The following is a 25,817-nucleotide window of genomic DNA, read 5'->3' as shown; positions in this document are numbered from 1 at the left end:
AGAGGAGACTGGTCAGGAAAGAGTGAAGGGAGTAGGTGTGCAGGCACCAGCAGAGGACCAAGAGGAGATCAGTCACTAGAGCTGTCTCAGTTGCAGAATTTTCTTATTCTAGTTTCTGGCCATGTGTTTCCTTAAAATAAGCCCCATATATTTATGACATCAATACAATCTATGTATGGTACATTATATTCTATGTTTATTGTTTATATACCTTTTTTTGAATCTCCTGTCCCCCAGCGCCTCTGTTTTATCCAAAATGGCTTTATAAGTAGAGTTCTGTATTTATTTCCACCGTTTGTATCATTTTAACAACCAGTTTTCTATTGATGGGAATTTCGGTTTCTAGGTTTTTTACTATTACAAATAATGCTGCAGTGACTAACTTTGTGCCTATTTCATTTCATATTTGTATTATTATTTCAGTAGAAGAGAGTAACACAGCTGAGACTGCTGAATCATAAGGTATCTATATTCAGATACAATTAAATTATCCTTCCAAAAGCTCGTACTAATTTACTGTCTCAGCAACAGTGCATGAGGATGAGAGTGCATCTCACATTCTCATCATCACTACAAAGCATCGTATTTTTGATGTTTGATATCTGAGCCCCCAGTCTCTTCTAGACCCTTCTCTGTCACATATTCTGAGCCTGACTTCCCTCCCTGCCCCCAACCACACTCTAAGCAAAAGTAATTAGATGAGCTCTTAAGGTGTGGCTCTGTTATGAACTTGAAAAGGTCATCTTTGAAACCAGAAAAGTATCCAAGGTCCTAAAACACAGCTCTAGTGCACAGTGGTAGAATTAAATGACAGCGACGCTGGTCATGCTTGGCCCCTCTTATGTATACCCAGATTTAGTTCTGAGACTGCCCCTGCCTGTGCCCCTCCTGCCCCTGTCAAAGATCTTCTAACTGGCATATTCCCCCACAGGGGGTCAGGAATAAAGCACCAACAGCTATTCTCCATGAAAGAGAATGCCTGGTCAACTTAATTTACAACAATCTTCTTCTGTTTCCTTTTATTACTGTTTAGACTATAGCTTGCAGTTTTAAAATACACACAGTCTCCAGTTCTTTTTGGAATGAGGCAGGGTGCAAATAAGCAAAGGACACATAGAAGAAAACAGAAACCAGGCAAAGTAAGGGAACCTGCAGCAGATTCTGCTTTCCACAGGTGCTTCTCCACTTGACATGCCATGAGTATCCAGCACAGCTTCCCTCTCGTGTAACTGAGACTTGTCCCACTTCTTCTAGACTCTGGAGAGCAAACTGCAAATCTGCAGCTGATGCAGCAGCGGGAATATCTGCACTCGCAGAAGGATGGCAAACAGCGGGAGTCAAAAATTCACAAACCTATGGCCACATCCTTAACATACATGAAATGTGTTTTATCACTTGTAAACCAACTGTCCTCCTCCAAATACAGAAAAAATGAAATCTGCATATTACTTAGGCAACACATTTATATATTTCTGAGAAACAAAAATTACATGAGTAATGCACCACAGACATTGAGCCTTGGCTCAAATACTTAAAAAAAAAAAATCACTTAACTTTATAGATAACCAGTAAGCTATGGATGTAAAAGAGAAACAAACTTTTGGGAATTTAACCTGGTATATCTGGTGAGGTGATGAAGAAAATGTGAAAATGTGATTTTTCTGAACAATTTAGTTTTACATTACTGACATAATGTAAAATTATGCTCTATAAATTACATAGAGAAATAATATTAAAAAGAAATACACCAAAATGTTTATGATGGTTGTCTAGATCAGTACAGTCCAACTGATACAAAGACCAAAGTTATGAACTTTTTTCATATACCTTTGAGAATATGTCCGTAAGCGTGAATGTCAAAGCTGCCACTTAGAGGTGGAGATGCTGCTTGAACTCTTTGAATACGAATCTTTGATTCCCCCGGCCAATTATTTCCTCTGTAAACAGACTCATTCTCTGTCTCGTTTGTGATTGTCTAGTTTCCAAAATAAATATTGATAAAATGATTAAACATAACAGTGGCTAACCAGATTTCTATTTCACTGGCATACAATCCTGTGACATGACATAAATGAGCCTCAGGTATTCAGGACTCCTCAGAACGTTAAGGAGAGTCACATAAATCAACACAGGCCATACCTATATAGCTGCGATAATGAGGCCCAAGTCAACTCAGTCATCTGTGCAGCAATCAGCTGGAACCACAGTAATACCTCATTAATTCAGAGTGCACCTACCATTGCTCAAGGAACAAATATTTACTGAGCAGGCATTCTGTTCAAGGTACAATGCTAATCACAATGGGAAGGCAAAGAAACATGAGATACGGTCTTGGCTATCAAAAAATTAAACACCTTTTTGGAGAAATAACATGGAAGCTTGAAAACTTAACTAACAATAAAAGGAAGTATATGATCAATACACTGACTGATCCAGACTCAGGAAATACTGTCTAATGTTGAGTGTCAGTCAACTGACAGAAGAAACACGTGCAATAAAAATTCATAGATTGTAACTCTAAGAGTGAAGATGATATTCTCCTGCTTCTGATCCCTGCTAATTTTGTGGAATTTAAAATTATAAGCTCTGGGGGACTTCCCTGGTGGTCCAGTAGTTAAGACCCTGCACTCTCAATGCAGGGGGCCTGGGTTCGATCCCTAGTCAGGAGACTAGATACCACATGCCCATTGAAAGATCGTGCACATGGCAACGAAGATCCCATGTGCAGCAACTAAGACCAGGTGCAGCAAATATTTTTAAAAAATAAATAAAATAAAATAAAATAAAATTATAAGCCCTATTGCCCACATAAAGGAGTGAACGTAAGTGCCAAAAGACATATGCAAGAATGTTCAGAGCAGCTTTATTTATAATAACCCCAAACTGGAAATAGTGCAAAAGCCCATCAATAGAAAGGATAAATGGTTGTATATTAATACCAAGGAATATTGTAAAGCAATGAAAAAGAATGAACTATAGCTAGCTATATGCAACAGCATGAATCTCACATTATCAAATAAAAGAAGATGCAAAAGAGTACACACTGTATTATTCATTGATATGAAGAGCAAAAACAGGGACTTCCCTGGTGGTCCAGTGGTAAAGAATCCACCTTCCAGTGCAGGGGATGCGGGTTCCATCCCAGTTGGGGAACTAGGATCCCACATGACACGGGGCAACTAAGCCCACATGCCGCAACTATTGAGCTTGTGCGCTTCAAAGAGAAAGCCCACGAGCCACAAACTACAGAGCTCACGTGCCCTAGAGCCCTCGCGCCACAACTAGAGAGAAATCCGTACACCGAAACCAGAGAGAAGCCTGAGTGCCACAATGAAGAGACCTCATGCTGTAACAAAAGATCCTGCTTGCCTCAACAAAGATCTGGCGTGCTGCAACTAAGACCCAATGCAGCCAAAAAAATAAGGGAAATAAATAAATGAATGAATATTTTACTATTTAATAAATATTTTTTAATATTTATTTTTTAAAAAAGTAAAAACAAGCAAAACTAATTAATGGTAGTAGAAGTCAAAATAGTGGTTATCTAAGTGTGTGGGGTAAGTAATCTCATGACAAAGAAAAGGCATAAAGAAAGCTTTGGGGGGCAGTCTAATGATTTTCTTTATCTTGATCTGGGTAGTGATTACATGAGTGCATTTACTTTGTAAAAATTCATGGACTTCAGCAAGATTGCAGGATACAAGATCAATACACAAAAACCAATCACATTTTTATGTATAAATAACAAGCATGCGGAAACTGAAATTAATACAAGATCCATTACAATGGCTTCAAAGAAAATGAAATACTTACATACAAATCTAACAAAATGTACTGAATCTGACCTGAAATTGCAAAACGCAAGATGTAATCAAAGAAGACCAAAATACGTTGGACAAAAAAAAAGCAAAGAAGACCTAAATAAATGGAGAGACATACTGTGTTCATAGACTGGAAGACTCAACATGGTAAAGGTGTCAGTTCTCTCTATAGGTTTATATGCAATCTATAGGTTTAAATGCAATTCTTATCAAATTGCCAGCAAGATTTTTGTAGACATAAGCCTATTTCAAAATTTATATGGAAAGACACAGGATCTAGAATAGCTAAAACAATTTTTCACAAGAAGAGTAAAGTGAGAGGAATCACTCTTCCCAATGTTTAAGGCTCACTACATAGCTACAGTGATCAGAAGGGCGTGGTATCGGTGGAAGGATGGACACATAGAGCAATGGGACAGAATAGAGAATCCAGGAATATATCCACACAAATATGCCCAACTGACTTTTGATAAAGGTACAAAAGTAATTCAACAGAGGAAGGATAGCTTTTTCAATAAATGGTGCCAGAGCAACTGGAGGGATAGGCAAACAAATGAACCTGGACCTAAAACTTCACATCTTATACAAAAGTTAACTCAGAATGGATCATGGCCTTAAATGTAAAATGTATAACTATAAAACTTTCAGGACAAAAATAGAAAAATATTCAGGATTTAGGAATAAGAGTAGAGTTCTTTGACTTGAAACCAAAAGCACCATTCATAAAAGGAAAAACTTGATAAACTGGATCTCATTAAGAGTGTTGTTCTATGAAAGACCTTATGAAAATGATGAAAAGGCAAGGTACAGACTGGGAGAAAATATATGCAAACCACATACCTGACAAAGGACTTATATCTAGGATATATAAAGACCTTTAAAAACTCAATAATAGGAAAATAGTCCAATTAGAAAATGGGCAAAAGGTATGAACAGATATCACAGAAGAGTTATATGGGTGTTCAACATTATTAGACATTAGGAAATGCAAATTAACACCAAAATCAGCTAACAGTATATACCCCATCAGAATGGCTAGAATAAAAAATAGTGATAATGCCAAATGCTGGCAAATTTGTGCAGACACTGGATCACTCATACATTGCTGGTGGGAATGTAAAATGGTGCAGCCACTTCGGTAAAGAGTACGATAGTTTCTTACAAAACTGTACATGTGCTTACCATATGAACCCATAATTACACTGATGGGCCATTAACCCAGAAAATGAAAACTTACATCACATGGAAACCTACAGATAAATGTTCATAGCAGCTTTATTCATAACACCCAAAACCTGGAAACAACTCAGATGTCCTTCAAGGGGTAAGTGGTTAATAGGCTATGGTGTATCCATCCCATTAAATGTTACTCAGTAACAAAAATGAACAAACTATTGATACACACAACAACTTGGAGAGGTCTCAAGGGAATTATGCTGAGTGAAAAAAGCCAGTCTCAAAAGGCTAAATACTAGTACGATTATATAAAGTCTGATTCTTTTTCCACAACATTGTTAAATGCCAAAATTATAGAGACATTAGTGGTTGCCAGACATAAGACTGTGCAGAAGGGAGGGAGGTGGGTGTGGCTACATAAAAGGGTATCATGAGGGATCCTTGTGATGGAACTGTTCTGTGGTGGTCAGCTGAATCTACACGTGCAATAAAAATTGTACAGAACTACACATACACAGGTACACACAAATGAAAGCATGTAGAACTGGTAACATCTGAATAAGTTTGGTAAATTGCATCAATGTCAATTTTCTGGCTGTGCTATTATGCTGTAGTTATAAATGTTACCATTGGGGGATAATGGGTGAAGGGTATGGGAATATTTATGTATTATTTCTTACAACTGCACATAAATCTACAATTATCTCAAAGTTACAGTTTTTAAAACAATTCATTAATCTGGACATTTAACATATGTGCACATACGTTATTACAGTTTGTTATTACATTTTGTTAGAGAGCTAAGAGACTGAAAAACATTTACAAGACATTTATCTTGAATATACTAAGACTAAAACATTGGGCCTGGATAGGGTAAAAGCAATTTTCGTGTAACACTTATAGTTTTTCAGTCTTTTTAACATAAAACTGTTAACACAAAGTTCTCTGTGAGACTCAAATTATAATATTTAATTATTATTTAACCTTTAATCTTGAACTTATTATACTTGGTTTTGGTTTGTTGTAGGAAATTACATTAACTAATTATATATTTTTGTAAAAAATTAAATGTAAGAATACTCCTCATAATTGTAACATTTAATACAGATCTTATACCCAAACAGTACAAAATACTGTCCAGATCCTTTTGGAATTATGGAAAACCATCTCTTTCCTTGTATCAATTTTGATACAAATAAAAAATAAATGGCGTTTATAACAGAAACAATTTTAAAACATATGCAGAATCTCAAATCTTCTTTCAATAATCTCTGTTCAAAGATCTTTATTGGGAGAGCCCACAAATTTTTCTTTTACCTCAACAGAGAAAACTCTACTTAAATCTGACTAGCTGATTCTTAAGGCTATTTCCTCCTGCTTTTTTTCCCCATCAATATATTTCATTAAAAATTTTTTAATGTTTAAAGTGAATTTTCATGCTCAAGTTCAACAAGCCTCTAAATCTTCATTTTATCCTTAGAATAACTGTCTTGTTCTATTAAAAGATGTCTAATCTGTGTGTCAGTTCTTCATAAAAAAAAAATGTTTTAAGTTTACTAGGTCAAGGCTAATGTTTCATAAGTTGAAAATAGCTACTCATAAAATTCTAAGCTTACCTGCCCAAAGCTCACAGCCATCATGGGTATATTATAACTGCAATTACATGACGCCATGGTGACAGAATACTGGTTGGTCATACTTGATCCATTAATTTTGGTCTGATTCACCTGAAAGTGCTTTAAAAATATTCCTTTATTTGCTAATGCTGGAAGTCTTCTCTTTGGCATTTCTAAAGAACATAAATAAACAAAGTAAATGGGAGATAAAATTGCATAGCTTGTGCTGCTAAAAAGAAAAGCATCAAATAATATCCATGTGTCATGGAATAAGCTTTTTAAAATCAAATTTTAGAAAGAAGACCTTAAGGAAAGTAGTTTGTGAAGCTTGGCAAACCTTCACTTCTAGAATATATAGCTTTAAAGTCTTTAGATATATGAGCCTCATTGGGTAAAACAAAATACTGAAAAGCCACCAAGCTCTGGGTTCTATGCAGCCTTCTGTGGGCCAGTTAGTTTTGCTCTGTTGTAGGTCCCTGAACGTGGTGCTCACTAGGATGTGTGTTCCATGAGGGCAGGACCAGAACTGCCTGGTCCTCTGCTCTTTCTTTGGTACCAGACACATTGCCTGCCCCATGGTAGGTGCTAAATTAATGTTGCTTAAGGAACTACAACCTTTATCTCAGCACAGATCAGCTGTCTTATGTGCTCCACCAATCACAATGTAGGTCTGGTGATAGTGGATTCAAAAGGAGTGACTCAAAGTACAGTAACATTTAGTTTTTAGCCAGTTGAATCATGACCTTGCACTTGAAAACTGTTCCAGAGGAAAGGATTCCAAAACTCCTCTGAAATATGGTAATAGTCACTTATTAAGGTGACTGTTTGGAGTTAGGCTGATTTTTAAAAAGACTGCAGTTTAATTTTTATTATTTTATTAGCATATATCACATATATGAGTCTATTAACATAACTAGAAAAAATACTAAGGCTCTGAGAAATCAAGTTTTCATTTACAGTTTTACTAATTATCACAATAAAGTCCACGGAAAGTTTCAGCTCATTCTTACTAGACAGATGTCAATGTCAATAGTTGCCTTTCAGGAACAGATCTCTATCTTGGTAGTTGATTTCTCAAAAATCAAACAAGGCAAAATTAGAATGTTTGCCACAGTTTACCTGTAAACAGAATCCAGGACTAATAAACTAATTCCTGCTTTAATGACAAAGTTTACATTAAGGATGCATTTTATCTTTAGAATAATCACCTGGTCCTATTCATTAAAAAAATATATGATTTAAACCATAGTATTATTGAGATGAAAGAATAACAATATTTAGAGATTAATGTTTCTATCTAACCTACAGAATATAAATAACGTCCACAATAAGATTTTAGTACAAAGTAGGTTTAGAAGGTTTAGGTTTTAGATATGAAATGATACAATATACCATCCAATGCTGCAATTGTAGATGTCTGTCCAATGTATACAATATCCACATAGAAAGACTGTGATTCTGATGCTTTCTGCAAACTAATCCTCTGAAGAGAAAAACTGGTCCCAGTGTATTTGGTTTGTATGAGATCCAGAAGGTCTATACAAGTGTAGGTCCAGCTGAAATATGGTTGTTTAATTAGGTGTATAGATCAGTTATAATGTTCAATGTAAACAAATACATTATAAAAAGCATTAAAATCTTGAACAGTAAAAGTTTTTCTTTTCCCACAAGAAGACCATAAGCAAGCTTTATTAGCACAAAAAAACAGCCACAAGGGACAGCAAGCAGAAACTTTACATTGGCAGTGAAAGATTTAGTGTTGTATCCAAAAGATAGGTTTTCTTTTATTTGTAACCTTGGCAGTAGACATAGGCATGTAAAATAACATTCTGTAGTGACAAGTAAGTAAACTAAGGAGCATGCACCTTGGTGGAAAGCATATAGAAACAAGACACAAGAATGAAGCAAACCATTTTAGTGGTGCCAGGGACAGAGCTGCAATTTCAATCCAATACTAAGAAGCAAAACTGGAGCTTGATAATACTTCTGAAAGAGCTCAGTGGAGTTGCATTGTCCCCTATAACTAAGGGACAAAAGGTGCTAAAGTTATTTATAGATTCAAGTGGTTGCAGAGTGCCTTCTAAACGTATAATTTAGATTCAGAGTTTCCATTAAACATTAACGGCATTGGAATCTCATAAATTACATAAGCAATTTGGTTACAGAAGTTTGCAATAAAGAGATAAATACTGCCATTCAAATAACTAAATACAGTTCAACAATAATCTTTGCATCAGCTACCACTGTACTGATTAACTGACTAGTTTGGGCACCTTCTATTCTCATTTTGAAACTTCATGGTTTACAAACTCATCATGGGATCCACCTCTAGTGCATCAAAGCTTAGACTGACATTATTTTAGAAAATTATATGCATAACTACATTAAGTTAAAGTGCTCCTTAAATTAAAAAAGTATTTTGGGCCTCTAAGTAGACTTCTACTACTAATTATATGATTCCGAAGTTCTAAAAACTACTTAGGAAAAATGGTACACTGAGCAGGATCCTTTATAAGAGAAATGGAGACTACAAATGATATCAAAACTTAAACAGCACAAAGTGCTTCTGTGGCTAGATAATTCCATTTTCCAAAGGAAAACCAGATTTTACTTCTGGGATTTTGAAGCTTGATTTACAACTACAAACATCACTGGTTCTGGAGGGTTACAGAACAATGCTTTTTGACACTAACAATGTACTGAAAATAAACTAATGCTAACACACCTAACTGATCTAAGTAGACTGTCTGACCTACATAAAAGCAGGTCTAGAAATACCAGCTAGGAGAGTTTACGTTGCCTTGATTGGTAATAGTTTTTAATCAGAGAACCACCCTCTTTTAAAAATCATGATATTCTTGTTGAAAGATCTTGTAGCATTTAGGGTAAAGGAAGCCCATTAGCTCCATCAAATGTAGGGCATCTTCAAATTACGGCACAGCAGAAAAACTGCAGGCTAAAGGAAGGACCTACTTAGTGATACGGTAAGTGATGGTTTGACTAACATGGAAGAATTGAGATCTGTAAAATCTTCCAAAATCCTGTTGCAATAGAAGAGTGAAATGCATACAGGTGGTGGTGATCAAAATTAAAATTGTGATTCCATTGTTCAATTTGGGCACGTAGGGATCTCCCTTCAAGAAGGACTTTCACTTCATAACGATCCATCATGGGATTACCCGATTTGAATCAAACTGGGTATGAGGCAGTGGGATATGTTCATTCTGTGCATAGACTTTCCATGCTCCTTGCCTATTAACATGGAGAGGACTGTCTTAACCACTGGCATTGTTTCTTCCTATGTGATGGCCAACAGAGAGTAGTTGTGGCCTCTTCTGAGTCAACAATTACCTTAGGGAATTGCAGAATTGTTCCCACTCACTTCATTCATTCCAGGAGCTAACTTCGATCCCATTTTATATATTGGATTAAACTGTGCAATAGCCTCAAAAGATCTATTTATGCATGGGGAGGGGGAATCAACACTTTCTTCAATACTCCTCTGTCTCTATCTGTCTCTGTCTCTGCTTCTCTCTCTTTCTGCCTATCTTCCTCTTCATCTTCTGTGGAAAACAAAGATGGATCAAATGTATAAAACATGCCAAAAGTGCAAACACAGGAGCCATACACTGTTTAATCAGATGCCACTGGAGGGTGAAATCTGAACTGCCAGGAAAAGGACATTTTTTTAAAGCATTAATTTAGGAAGATTACTTTTCTTTCATTGGCGGTGGGGGGGGAATCAGTTTTGACTTCTTAAGTTTTTGTTAGAAAACAAAACCCAAGAGTGTCCTGCTACTTTCTCAGAGAGCAGCTTCTTATAGTTCGTGCAAACACTGTCCACTTCATACACAGAGCTCACTCAGCTCTCTGTCCTTTGAAGTCCACTTCAAGTTTACCAAACTTCAGTATCTGATGAACTTTCTGTCTCTGTATGTAAAAAAATTTTATTTCTTTGCATCCTATGGAAGCGTGTCTAGATCTTATTCGTGGGGTAAAACACAAATAAGTATCTTTTAATGCTTATTCCAACAATCTAAGGAATAGTCAGTGGGAGAATTTTCATGTGTCCTGAAGAATTCTTGGAAAGACTCTTCTTAAATATGTTCTCTTTGACAAACATCTCTTGGGTATCTACATTTTAACTATGGCTACCTACCTCACGGTTAGAGATTCTACACCTATATTTAAAATCGGCTCCCAGTTGCCCTCACTTTATCAACTGATCAGAAAATCTGAAGGGCATTAGGGCCACATGTTCAGGAGATGATGCCAGAGGGGTATGCATCAAATACAATATTTTATTTTGAAAGCTGAAGACTATAACTTCCCTTCTTCCCTTAACAAAAGGTCATCCCACTTCTTCAGGGAGAAAAAGCCATAAGCACTGGCAAAACTTCTTTAAAAATTTCAGGTTAAAAAGCTGGGCTGGGGGCACAGGAGGGGGATGTATCTAAGGATATCTACGTCCAGGTCCCACAGTTCCAACAGGCTCTGTGTGCTCCCACCCGTCTGTCTGTTCCATCGCCTGTCACTGCTTCTGTCACTGACCCAGTGGGCACATCTTGCTTTCTCCTGATGGAATTCAGGGACCTAGCTCCGAGGGAGCAACTACAGGCCCCAACTCTGGTTGTCTCCCCACTTTACCCCTTTCCCCCAACTCATGAGGGATCCATCTGAAAAGTTTTTTAAACCATTAACAAATAAGATTCCCCTTAGAGTCCAACATATTTCTATGAGTTCTGGAGTACACACATTTCTAAAGGTATGGAATGAAAGCTGGTCCCTGCATTTTGAAAATAGTGTTGGGATGATCAAGAAAGCAGGAAGCTTGAAATTGCAGAGTTGGAAGTAGTTTCTTCATCCAGAAGCGAACTCCCCCATCAACACCACCTTTTCAGGAATTCCCTGGTGGTCTAGTGGTTAGGACTAGTACTTCCACTGCAGAGAGCACGGGTTCGATCCCAGGTTGAGGAACTAAGATCCCACAAGCCGTGCAGTGCAGCCAGAAAAGAAAAAACCTGCCTTTTCTTTCCATCTAGTTATTCTAATCTCCCTCATCATCTTACCTGCTATTTCTTGTCTTTGTTTTGTTTTGTTTATGGTTATCATTTGGTTCTATTTCTAACTTTGGATCATTTTCTCTTCCCTTCTGTCTGAACAGTTAAGCCGAGGCACTGACTGCCTCACACTTGCTCCATACACGGCAGTTCTGAATGTTCATAATCCCACTCCTATGATGAGAATAGAAAAGTCCTCTCTATATATTACAGAATGGCAGCAACTTAAATGATATGTATTAAAGTACAATGAAAACTATATAGATTGATACAGGATACAGAAGATTTTTTATGTAGCTAAGACAGAAAAAAAACACAAAAGAAATGTATTAGAAATATTTTTGAAGACATGGAAATCATACCATGGGTATTTTATGACATAAACTTTACATGAAAAAAAACCTTTTAAAATTGTGGAGAGGAAATGTTCTATATCTTTACTGGGGTAATGATTACATAACTGTATACATTTGTCATGCTTACTGAATTATGCACTTAGAGTAAATTATGACATTATGTAAATTACACTTCAATAAGCATGACTTTAAAATTTATGAGGAATACTTTTTTTTTTTTTGCGGTACGTGGGCCTCTCACTGTTGTGGCCTCTCCCGTTGCGGAGCACAGGCTCTGGACTCTTAGGCTCAGCAGCCATGACTCACGGGCCCAGCCGCTCCGCGGCATGTGGGATCTTCCCAGACCGGGGCACGAACCGGTGTCCCCTGCATCGGCAGGTGGACTCTCAACCACGGCGCCACCAGGGAAGCCCGAGGAACACTTTTTAAAATAGAAAAGTTGTATGTGTGTGTATGTGTCGTCATTGTTTTATTGTAAGTAAAATTTTTGTGTGTATTGTATATGAAAATTCAAAGTCAAGATTGACAAATTTCAGAAGATATAATAATTAATGAAAACCAAAAATCATTTTGCCGAACTAAATTGTGCTTGAGGTTATGACAATCACAGTCATTAAACAGCTTTCTCTAGACTCATTTAGTTTCTCGCACTATATTTCTCTATCTGCATTTTTATGTGTCTAACTTTTGGCAACCAAACCAAGTATTTAAGAATATCTTGTCTCCCTTAACTTTGGTATGTTCATCAAAATATTTTATTTTCTCCATTTACACATTCATTTTGTTTTTCAGTGATCAAAGTCTAACGATAATCTTGCGCTAAGACAGTTTCTTTCTACCTTCCTTCAGTACCTAGAAACATTATTAGATTTAATAATATATAATTTATATTCTAAAGTTTACCACTGTTTTGTCTTTTAAATGGTCATGGGTGATGTTGACACTAGACCAATTTTTATTTTCATAATCTATAGATTTATTTTTGGCACAACTGTCTCTGTTAGGAAGCTTATATAGAAGGCAGAAAAAATTGCAGTTAGATCCATGGTGCACACGATTTCTCAAAAACAAACAAACAAACAAACAAACAGATTTTACCTTCATAGTTTACATACTATAGTTTAAAAATGTCAAATTCATAGTGTAACTTACTTGTTTCCATGCGCAAAGTTATATGTAAATTGTGTATCAGTGCTTCTAGTAATCTTGCTTGTGTCTTGGTATTGAAATTTTAGACCAATATAATTTGCCAAGAATCCTTTGTATGCTAAACATAACTACACAGAAAATATTAAAAAAAATCAGTAACAATATCTTACCATTAAATTGTTTTGTAGCAATTCAAATGAATTCAATCCAATCCAATAAATATCTATTGAGAATTTTTTATACAAAATGTATCAGAACACAGAGGAAGGAATGATTAATTTCAGACAATGAGATGCAGAATTGGGGAAGATTTTATAGAAGAGGAAGAAGTTGATGTGACCTCACAATTAATGATTAATTCTTTTATTGTTTTCTTAGATATGATTTCCTTAAAAAAATGGAAATAATTCACTCCCTCTAGTCATGGAGCTATATAAGGATTAAGGCCAGTTCTAACTAAACTCTTCAATGAATTTAAAACTCCATTACACATAGAGAAGACAGAGAAACATTCAGGTAGATTAACTAGGATGTGAATGCAGCTGAACATTTAGAGATGTCACCATACAGTAGTTATTAAATACTAATTTTAATGGTCCACAACTCCTTAAAAATGCCGGATGTATTTAGAACTTAGAACTTTAGAACATGTGTTACAAGTTGAGAATTTTAAAACAAGAGAAAGGGTAAATCTATGATTGCTAGTCTTAGATACCTATCCTAAAACTGCCATCTCCTCTGCTCGTGATCCTCCTTTACTTTTCCATGACTGGATACCCAAGATCACTCTATGACGGCTATCTATTTTTGTTTCTTCTTAATTAATGAAGGAATAATGAGGAGATTATATATTTTAAATTGTTTTAGTATTTACATTTGTGTGCAAATAATGTTTTTTCTGAAATTATAAGATAAAGCAGAATACATGTGCACGGTACTACGTATTTTTTAAATTTCATTTTTTGAGTATCAACAGACGAGGAAATCACAAGCACAGAATTGAAGCATGGTGCCTGTCCAACATGATGTGACTTCACATGACAAGCAATTTTCCTTGTCTTAAAACTTCATGAAATTTTATTACCAAGGTATTTTACAAATTTAATTAGCATGTGATTTTGTTGAGCTTACCTGGTTATAAGGAAATAATAAAATGTTTCCATATGGTAGTCTGTTTGGTTTAACATCTGCTGAGTCAAAAAGAACAGCTGGGTTTTTCAGGGAATAACGGCCACAGTAAGCATCAGTTTCAGCTGTCTTTTGCCCTCTATTAATATGCTCCTACAGAAACAATAATATTTCAAATGAAAACATGATTTATTGCCCGGCTTTACTCCCCAACATCTTCACCTAAGTCATTCAAGTTTCAACTCAGATCCCACTGCTTCCAAAACTGCTTTAACTTGAAATGTTTTCTCTCTTCTTTGAAAGTCTAAGTCTCTCATCCTATAACACTCATTTAGATACATACTCATATAATCCCTCGTACCTGTATTTGACTATTTTCCAAGTCCTCTCTTTCCCCTTATATTATGAACTCCTTAAGGATATTTATTCACTCCTTCCACAAATGATTTTCTGTGTTCATTCCATGCCACATTTTTACTTGTTCATTTGCTTGTTTTTGTTTAATCTTCAGTGTTCAAATAGTGAAGAACCCTATCCCTACACACAGGAGCCTACCAGTTTGGGACAAAGGAACCAAGGATTATAAAACTAAGGCTGAAAGGAGACATCTAACTCACATAAAAGCATCAAAAAAGATGACTCGGAGAAGTAACAAATGAATTGCCTTGAAGAATAAACAGGAGTAATTTAAAAGGAAAAGGGAGCCAAGGGGCATCAGAGAGAGCGTAAAATATGTGCAAAGAAGTGGGGACGTGAGAGAGTGGTGCTGGGAAACTCAAAGAGTCAAGGTAAAGTGTAGCCAAGAATGTGTGTTGTGATGATAATGATGATGGGAGATGAAGTATGAAAGGAGTATAATGTAAACTACTTGTTCAATTGTCTTGGCTGCAAGTACTACATTCAGGATAGGAGAACCCAAATACATGTATATTTATTGAAACAGGTTGAAAACGTAACCCATTAAACGATTTTCCCTTTTCTTCAATAATAAATCTGTTTGCATAAAGCATGACATGATATATATTCTTAAGGACTCATTTCTGGGGTATTGATCTGAATTGAATAACTAGCCTATATATTTCTTATTCCTATGGTATTCATTTGGAAATGGTGAATATCTGGCTTCCTCAAGTCTTCAAAATAAGAATTAGGAAGTTAAGTATATTTTAAATTTATTGTACATCAAAGAAAAATCTTTGTATTTCATCAAGAAGTAAATAATGACTAGGCATTGTACTAACTGACCAGAAGCAAGGGAAGCAATTTACTGTATAACGCTCTACTACAAATGGTACTCTCTGAAGCCAATGAGGAAAAAGAATATACTCTGCGTCTAAATGAAGAAAACAAACAAAAAACCCTATAGATCTCACATTTACCCATCTTGCCTACTTTCTCTTGATTAAGAAAATTCATGTGACTCACAAATGAGTCATTTTGTAATGCAGGAAGATGCTAGAATAGACCTTACCAATAAATGTATGACAAAATTATACTTGCAACTTGACTTTAAATGTTAAAGGAATTAATGCTAATTCAACAAATGACAAAATTCCAAACATTTATATGATTTCTTATCTGGTCCATTTCACAGTTCATTAAATATTCCATACCAGGTTAAAATCAGTTTCATAACCTCTGAAGTATTTCACAACAAATCCTTCTTCAAAATTTGCAATTTGTGGTGGACACTTAGCGCTAACCATTTCTTCCACTGCTGCCTGAAACTAAATTAACAATATGAGCTTTAGTAACTTCTTTATGAAGAGTTAGAACATAACTAATTTAACTACTAATTCTACTAATTAATTAAAAAAATAATTTCATAATTCCCATGTTAGCCATAATTATGAGGGCATTTCCTAAATAATTTCAAGTTAATATGTGATAATTTCAGTATCCAATGACTGTTTCAAGACTTTTATTTTAGAATGACAATAGTTATATCCAACTGGCTGATCTTAGCTTATTTAGTTATTACATAAGGCAGGCATATTGGTTTAGTAATTTTTTAAAGACAGCAATGAGGCAAACCTAAATGAATTAGCACCTAATTAAAGAGATTCCAAATGAATAGTTTTCCCAATTAATGCAAAATTAACTGGAAAAAATATATACTCCAATGCATTGTTTCTCAAAAGAAGAGATACATATACTGTAATCTTTTACTATTATTTAAGAAATAATAATTCTGGATTATATAGGAACTGGCACACATTGATGAGGTCTATAATTTCCATACCATATTTCTCTGATAAAGCACAGATATTTAGAATTAAGGACTTGAAATAGTGCACAAACTTCAGTCATCAAAAAAATATTAACTCAAACTCATTGTACAGGTAGTTGTTGAAATGCAGTAATTCACAAGCAAACATTCCTCACCAGCAACTGCCCCATATGCAGATACCTGGATCCTGTTGGTACAGATCCAAGAACTCCCCTTTCACTCCCTCTGTCATTGTGATATTTCCTCCCTTCTCCACTCACTATGAGTTGGCTCCAACCCACCATGACAAGGAGGAGATGTATTACTACTCCTTAAAATGTGTTTTTATAGAAGGCTGATGCTTAAGTGGCTTTCTGTTTAAAAAACTAACACAGAGCATACTTCAGCTTCTGATGACTGCGGCATAAGAGGCCTAGAAGTGATCCCATCCCAATTCAGTGTGAATGTGTCCAAACTGGGTTTTCCTTTGGTTTGTTCTGTAATAGCCAGTGTGACATTGTTCCCTTCAAATACTTCATAACTGAGCAGATCGAAGTCTCCTGCGATGAAGAGTAGCAAACAGAATTTGAAGAAGTTAATTAATTAAACACCAATATACCCATAATAGAAACTCAGATGTAACAAAACTAGTTTTATTTAGAATTGTATTATCACAAAAAAAAGGATAAATGGAGAAGATGCAGATCCTTGAATCTGAGATTTAGCCATAGTAGAAACAGCAAAACAGCAGATAGAGTGCTATATATTTAAGGGTCTGTTTTTGTAGCGTAAAAGGAAGTTTTGTAAGATAAACAAAGGTTGGCATTGGGATCATGAGGTAAAAATCAATGGGCAATAAAATATTCCAAAAATTCTTTAAGTTTTCTTCCAGTACCATCATCTTAGTATAAAGGGCTAGCCTGGGGAATTGCTATTTTCTTTAGTTACAAAGGGAGTACAAAGATGAATTCCAGGAAATAGCCCCATGCCTGCGAACCTTGTTTATACAATCTCACTGAAAGAAATAAGGCCTTGTCCTCACATGTCTCTCTTCTTTGGGAGGATGCTTTAACAGTGGAATCCTACTGATTTTCTCTGTTGGGTAAAGTCCTAGAATTTGCCCAGTTATGATTTTGTTACCATATTTCTTAAGGTTTCTGTTGAAGTCTTAAAATTTCTCTCTGATCTAAAAATATATTTCTGAGAAAACAAAGATAACCATATCTTCATTTAGATAGCATTTTGACAATCTAACCTTTGGGAAATTTTTAGAACTTCAATTCATGTTAAACAGAATTCTTTACTCTCTGCTCAACAATCAAATTAACAACTCCATAAAATGAGACATAAACATTGAAGTAACAGTTTACTTATATGAATTGGAAAATAGTGACTGTGCAAAGAAAGGAAACACATATTCAGGGACCTATTTCATGAGCTCAATATCCCAAATACCCAAATTGGTTGCTAAACTTGGTTTTAAGACTTGAAAATGTGACACTTGAAATTTTAAGACTTGAGGGCTTCCCTGGTGGTGCAGTGGTTTAGAATCCGCCTGCCAATGCAGGGGACATGGGTTCGAGCCCTGGTCTGGGAAGATCCCACATGCTGCAGAGCAACTGAGCCAATGTGCCATCTACTGAGCCTGCGCTCTGGAGCCCGCGAGCCACAACTGCTGAAGCCCGTGCACCTGGAGCCCGTGCTCTGCAACAGGAGAAGCCACCGCAATGAGAAGCCCGCGCACCGCAACAAAGAGCAGCCCCCGCTCGTTGCAACTAGAGAAAGCCCGCGCGCAGCAACAAAGACACAACACAGCCAAAAATAAACCAATTAAATAAATAAATAAATAAATAAAACTATAAAACTTGCAGAAGAAAAACTGAAAAAATTTAAAAGAAAAAAATTGTAAGACTTGAAAACGTAATAAGAAGTTAATGGCCATTACTGGAAAAGGATAAAGAAGTCAAAAAATTTTGGAAAATGCTGTATTAAATACAGGTGCACTGCTTTTTTTGTTCTGTTTTTGTTTTTATTGTTGTTTTTGTTTGTTGCTCATTGCCGGAGTCCTTGGGGATTTTAATATTCTATAATGAGCTCTATCAACCTTCAAGGAGAAGCTGTGGTATACAGAGCTTCCCACGGGGATTTGACCAGAGAATCCTTTTATCAAACAAGATCTAGCCAGACTAGTGTCTCCTGAGAAATACTGATTCACTTAAATTTCATTTCCAGAATTAATATCTTCACTAATTTTTGCTAAATGTAAAGTAGGCTACTATACTGATAGTGTATTTGTAGTATATAGCGTGTATACCTCATGCATTGGAGTTGTACACTCCTTGAAGTACAACTAAAATTTAAATTACAGTAGAACAAAATTAACCATTTATTTCTGTTTCTCCTGGAGGTGATCAAGGCTATGAATATGCATTTACTTTCCCCTGTCATTTTATGGAGCTTTTACCTTTTTCAGTGGAGTTGCGCAGGATACAAACTTGTTTCCTAGAAAAAACTTTACAGAATTGCAAAATGAAATACATGCTTACCTCTAGTTGATATAAAGGTTACCATGTAAACATAGCTCTGAGGATTTTGTGTTCTTATTACTTGAACTGCATCTGGTTTTATAGACCAGAGGTCATTCAAGGCTGATTGCAGTATGAAGTCAGAAGCGTCAGCAGGTAGCCAGACTTTTCGATGAATTAACAAAAAATCAAAGTCAAATGATTAGGGGTTTTAATAAAAAAAAAAAAAGAGTTGAAATCTCTGCACTATCACAGCCAGCACTGATGTCTCATATTTGAATTTTTTAAAGTACCTATAGTCTGTACCATCAGTTATCACTTAATGAAATTACATTCTAAAATTGATTCAAGTTCAATAATATTGACTGCTTAATTGGATTGTGATCTATTGAGGATAGGGCTCATATTTTATTGTTTTAATATTCCCATAGTAATAAGCATTGTATTTGGCAAACAGCAAGCACTCTTCAGTATTTACTCATTGAAACAATTAACAGAAATAACAAAATTATTTTTTCAGGGTTTTTTATAAAATATAGAAATGCAATATCTTCATTAACAGATAAATTAGTGTCTCATAGTTCTTTGAGAAACTGAAATGTCTATCTCTATAATGATGAACTTAATTCCTATTAACTTACACCTGTGAGTCACGGATACATAAATTCCTTATGTGTGTTTAGATATGCATTTATCATGGTCCTTATAGAAGAAAATAATAGTATATATCTGAAAGCTGTTTTTACTGATGCCATTTTCTATCCCAGTCTGAAGAGTTTTCTTCATGATATATTTGTTTGCCTCTTTGTCTAGCATACTATTAAAATTATATTTTCCAGACAGTAGAATTTGACTAGAGCAAATACCTTTTTATAATTTTGTCTATACATGAAAAGTAATAAAATCTCCCTTATTATTTACAACTTACCAGTTTTTTCCATGTTATAGATTAATCTATATTGGTAAAGTGAACATAAATTAGCTTCCACACATGGGCCGGTTACCAAGATCTTCTGCACTTCATTGGTTGCATTAGTTGTTTCCCAGTTTTCCAATGTTATAACCTATTTCCCAATTTAAAAAAGCATATATTTACTATATGGAAAAATACATTTTAAAAGCATCATAAGTCAGCTATTCAATGCCTCTACATTGCCCTATCTTATTGCAAATGATAAACTATTTTAATGTGTAAGTCATCAAATAACAGACTCTTTGGTTTATAATTACAGATATTCCAAGGCACAATTCAGTAATTTTCCATGACTGTTTTCCCCCAAAACAGTATCTTACCTAGTAAAATTAATAACTAAATAGAGCTCCTATATTTGAGCATTTACCTTCTACAAAGTGGATCTATAATCATAGCAAACCTGTACTTCCTGGACAATTGTCGACTGGGATTTGATCACTTGTTCTTCATTCACTGCGTCTTCTGTTTGTTGTTCAGTATAGACATTTCTATACTGGTACAGTCCAACATCCACAAAAGCACTTAGTCTGTACTCCTGCAGCAAGATTTCAATGTAATATCTGGAAAATAGTGTAACTAAAGAATGTAACTTTTTCTCCAGAGCACTTTCATGAATTTTTCTTTCAATGAGTAAAATTTCAATATGATATAAAATACCTGCTTGTTAAATGATTTATATTGTAGTATCCCTGATTTTAACAATTAAAATATTAAGTTTCATAGCAGTTTGCTAAAAGAAAATGAATTATGTAAGATATCTGCATTAGAGATAAAGAGAACGATGAATTCATTCAGTTTTGTCAATAAATATTTATTGAAAAAGATACTATCCCCTATCTTCAAGGATCTTAAAACAAAATTACATTGTAGGTTATAACATAAACTTCCTGGCATAAAACAGAGGACACACAGAGGTTAAATACATTAACGTGTGCAAGAAAATGTCAGGCAGACCTAGACATACCATATATTTTGTATCTGAGTGGTTGTATGTGTCATCGATGAAAGTTCTTACTCTAAGTTCCTTAAATATTGCCTCCACTTGTAACTTGGGAAACAACACACTGCCGCAGAAAACTTTTACTGATTAGATTGATGATGGCCCTCTAATAAGTTGGATGAGATTCACACCTTAACTTTGGAACTCTTGATTCCTGAGGCCCCGTGCCCATCATCCAAATGCCTATCCAGGATAAGGTGTTCACTTATCAGCTGTTACAGGTGAGTGAAAAGCTACTGCTTCCCTATCTAAATTTCTGTCAGTGTAACCACTGCTCCCATCGTTGGAGAGGCCAGCTAGGAGTTCCTTTAAATTGCCTCACATCATTCAACAGATACTCTTGTAAATGGAGAATAAGTATCCACAGTTCATGTAAGACTGTGAATGAGGGCTATTTATTACCTCCCATCTGGCAAGGATGCTGGGGCTCTGGGTCATTTCCCCCATAGAACTGATACTGGAGGATTACATCAGGCTTTTGGCTGCCCAGAGAACCTGTTTGCCAGCTCTGTCAAATCAAGGTGGGCAATACTAATTAGGGAGCAGGATTCGGAGAAGAACCATTAAATTCTGTATCCTTACTGGCAGCTTAAAAATATTTTAAGGCACCTTCTATGTGCTAGACACTAAACTGAGCACTTCACAGACATTATTATATTTAATATTCCCCAAACCGTATAAAATATATATTATTATTCTGTTTGATCATATGAATAACAGAGACTTAAAGATTGAAAAATTATTTAAAAGTTACCATCACTGAGGTAGGATTCAAAGTAGAAAGGGGGTGACCAAAGCAATATGCACTTAGAGATAAGGCTATATTATTTGAGTAAAATGAACTGGCAAGACAAGCTACCTTTGGAAAGGTCCCAAGGACCACTGTGCAATAAACCAGCCTGTGTCGCCTCAATTTCAGAATACACAACCATCATTATAAGTGCCAGTGTAAATTTCAAGCTAGTTTGCAGAAGCACAGATACCAGGGGCAAGATGTATTACAAGTCACCTTCATGCAAGCTCTGTGCTCTTGCCAAGCAGGTAAATTGAACTCATTTTCCAAGGTCAAGGCAAAGCCTGAAGGTGTATTGACACTTAATAGCAATAGGTATTAACGAGATACTCCATTTACTCTGAATTGGCCCAGTGAACTTGGTTAAAAAAGAAAATGCTTAAGTTTAGAAAGAAGTGATAGAAGGAGGAAGAGAAAAAGAATGGGAAGCTTATTATTCCTAAGACTTTAGTGAGAACACTAAGTGTGATTTCTCTCAGGTACCATTGATCCCAACCCTCTCTGTCCACCTCCATCACATCTTCATGGTGCTGCCTATGAGCATAATCTAATCGATATCTGGAAAGGTGACATGGTAAATGGAAAAAAAAAAAAAAAACAACTCCTCCCATCAAGAAGTGAAGTGCATTTCTTCACCCACTGAATCTAAGTTTGGCTATTTGCTTTGGCCAATTGGATATTAGCAAATATAATACAAGCAGAATTTAAAAAGTACCTGTGCATTAGGAATTACCCTCTTAACTGCTGGGACACTGTGACAAGCCTGGGCTAGCCTCCTTGAAGATGAGAGACCATGTGGAGTGAGACATCCCAGATATCTCAGTTCCCATCAGGACAGCTGAGGCTCCTGATATGTGAATGAGGCCATCCTGGACCATTAATCACCAACTAAATAGTCAGGATCAGAAGAACTACCTAGCTAATCACAAAACTGGGTTGCTTTAAGCTACTAAATTTGGGGGAATGGTTTCTTACGCAGCAAAACCTAACAGATACACATGGTAAATGGAAGAAAATTTCAATGAAACTTTTGATGTTCTCCATGTAACTTAGCTATTTTGCATATATCATCTTTTACCTCCCTGTTTTCTAGGAATCCTGAATTGACTTTTCAAATGGGAATATTAGCTATTTGAATAATATCCTCATTTTCTCCCTGGAATTGACCTTTCAGCACTAAATAAGTACTCCTTAAGGGCAGGGAATATATTTTAATATCCTTTGTATTAAATTTCTAGTACCTGGTCCAGGGTCTGGAATAAATCAAGAGAATATTAAATATATATTAATTATGGTACAAATCCATGTGGTTTTTGTGATTTTTCTCTAGCAATAGAGAAAATAGGAGAAGAGAAATTAGATGGCTGGATTGACTGAAAGGTCCTAATAAGAAACTAAAGCAGGATTAAGTAAATTTCACAAAACTGTAATTTCTGCAACAGGAATAATTTAGATTTCAAATTTTCCTGGTTAGCTGAATGCCAGTATGCTTGAAAATATAGAAACAAAACTTAGCAAATTATAGAGAATGACCAATTATAAATTAAACCAATAAACTAGTATCACTTCTACCAATAAAACAAATTGAAAATATTTTTATATATAAAATTATAGTTTTTAAATATTACACAATAATTTAAAGAAAAGACAAAAACCTTACTCTTTTCCTTTTTGAAGATGAATGTCATCTGATCTTTGTGTTGGGCTGGAAAAATAACTGTTGGCATTAGAAGAATGATAGGCAATCCTCACCTTATCCCAAAAAGACAGAGAGAGACAGAGAGAGAGAGAGAGAGAGGGAGAAAAGAACTTATTAATAAGACTTTTCAGCATTTATCATTTATTTTTTCTGTCAGTCTTAGAACTTTTATGAAAAGAAAAATGTGAAAATATTTCACATTTTTCTTCTAATATGTTTTTCATGATGAAATGGATTTTAAAAAATGATCAAAGCTCACTTCACCCCTTCCACCCTTAACTAACATCAACTCCACTATTCCATGAACACACACAGAACATAGCTTTTCCACAATTAGAACTGCAAATGGGAAATTTAAAGATCCACACAGGGAGGAGGTTGTTATTGTTAAATGAAATATTCTTTTGTTCTGCTGAGAACCTTGAGGGACTTAATCCAAATGAGATCATTAAAAGGAGGTCTGAAAGATGCCAAAGATTACTAATTGGGTCTGCATACTAGAAAGAGAAGACTTTGGACTTCCCATTAGAAATGACTATACTGTCTTTAAAGGAAACCTGCTGAAAAGCTACGGTAAAATTCAAATTCATGTGTTATAGGCAGGAATTTAAACTTGTTCATCCAGTTTGGGAGACAACCTTGCCATATATATAGTGATTTATAAAATGTTATTATGATTTGATTCATTAGTTTCACATTTGTGAAACTGTCCTAAAGAAATAACATAAAATACAGAATAATTTAATGAACACAAATGTTCAATTGAGTATGATTTGTGGTCATAAAAAATCAGAAGTAAGTTAAAAACTTATTAGTATGGGAAAAGGTAGTAAACTCATGCAATAGCATACTATTCAGTCATCAAAAATGGTGTTATATAAATTATTTAATAATATGTGAAGATACTAATACATGACAAAAATGACTATAAAATTGGATGTATGATTCTGTTTATGTAAGAAACAAAATACAGACAAAAGGAGATAATAGACTTTAATCTCATGACCAAGTAATAGTGAAACAGATCTAGCAGGATAGTGAATACTTGTACTCTTCTCCAAATTTCCTATGTGTGACCATAATTCTTTCATAATAAAAATAATCTTCAATTTTAAAGGAAACGTATGTGGGGTTTTTTTTTTGTTAGAGAAAACTCAGGTATGGTAAAGCGTTTTCTTTTAGGCAATGGGTTTTCTAACAACTTTATGGTTCATACCACATGTGTTAAAATAACCAAGAACCCACCACATAAATTCTTTAATATATTCACTGGTTTTGGTGTAGAATAAATGGGATATGTATAAAGGTTATCATATTGTTTCTATAATATCAAGTAGTATTCTGTGGCTCCCCTACCTTATCTTCAGGAATTCCAGTCTGGCTGAAATAAATAGCATAACGGTCATCACCTTTGATGTAGAATCTATAAATATCAGAATCTGGAGCCACCAAAAATCCGCTGAAGCGTGCAACAAATGTATCTTGTCCCATAGGCCAAAGATAGGAAGCTGAATCTACCCAACTGGCACCCATGTACCCTGGAGTTTTTTCATTGTATTCGAGTATCTCTTCAAGATGTACTGGACGGCTACTATTCCATACCTCAAGCTTTAGGCCTCTCCCACCTGAACATAACAAAATAAAAGACGGCTTTCATCAGAATTTTCATGCAGTATCTCAGTGTCTTTTACTTGGGTGGTGATTATAGGTATTCTATTTCTATTCACATTTTTACAGCATGTGTGTAAACAAAACAATTACACATATCTCTACGTGTATCCGTACCCAGAGGATAGACTGCTGTTAAGACAGTCTGCAATTTATTGTTTCACATATCTGTCCCTCAGATTCTACATATGTAAAATGAGAGTAATATTATGATTGGCATGGCTACTATGGGGATTAGATATCATACATGTGTAAAATACCTGGTACTTAGTGAATGCTTTACATAAGATAGTAATAATATAAAAATTATGATTTTTGATATGACTGATGTTGCTTTCTATAGTCAAGACTCAAAACTTCAAGATTCAGACCACTTGATTACAAAATCTTCACCCTGATTATTCTCTCTAATAAAAGTTACTCAATTAATGGCTCAAAGAAGATACTGCTGGCCTTAACATTTGTCAGTATTTGTTTTTCTTCTTTTTAACATTACTTTTGCTCTAGGATTTCTCCTCCTTCTTGGACAGTATCAGAGAGAGAACATTCTCATTAAAGTGAACTTACACTTGCCAGTGTAATTTTTTCCTAATCATAATGAGCCGTCTCACTTTTTTCTTCTTTAAAATACAACAACAATCAGG

The 25,817-nt window shown here is 35.3% G+C and overlaps 1 protein-coding gene across 1 annotated transcript in view; it reads right to left on the bottom strand.

The window, feature by feature from the left end:
- PKHD1L1 (PKHD1 like 1) overlaps positions 1-25,817 on the bottom strand; it is a 152,749-nt gene that overhangs the window by 95,338 nt on the left and 31,594 nt on the right. The window contains exons 13-25 of the mRNA XM_007466246.1: positions 24,862-25,130; positions 23,467-23,558; positions 20,414-20,573; positions 19,969-20,104; positions 19,062-19,205; positions 16,918-17,075; positions 15,920-16,033; positions 14,310-14,459; positions 13,182-13,306; positions 8,006-8,169; positions 6,614-6,786; positions 1,828-1,975; positions 1,150-1,304 (exon numbers count right to left, since the gene is read on the bottom strand). Of these exons, the coding sequence (XP_007466308.1) occupies positions 1,150-1,304; positions 1,828-1,975; positions 6,614-6,786; positions 8,006-8,169; positions 13,182-13,306; positions 14,310-14,459; positions 15,920-16,033; positions 16,918-17,075; positions 19,062-19,205; positions 19,969-20,104; positions 20,414-20,573; positions 23,467-23,558; positions 24,862-25,130 (1,988 nt within the window). The remainder of the gene's footprint in view (positions 1-1,149; positions 1,305-1,827; positions 1,976-6,613; positions 6,787-8,005; positions 8,170-13,181; positions 13,307-14,309; positions 14,460-15,919; positions 16,034-16,917; positions 17,076-19,061; positions 19,206-19,968; positions 20,105-20,413; positions 20,574-23,466; positions 23,559-24,861; positions 25,131-25,817) is intronic.

Source organism: Lipotes vexillifer, unplaced genomic scaffold (genome assembly GCF_000442215.2).
Source record: "Lipotes vexillifer unplaced genomic scaffold, Lipotes_vexillifer_v1.1 scaffold508, whole genome shotgun sequence".
Lineage (NCBI taxonomy): Eukaryota > Metazoa > Chordata > Mammalia > Artiodactyla > Lipotidae > Lipotes > Lipotes vexillifer.
This window is presented reverse-complemented; position numbering and strand designations above follow the sequence as displayed.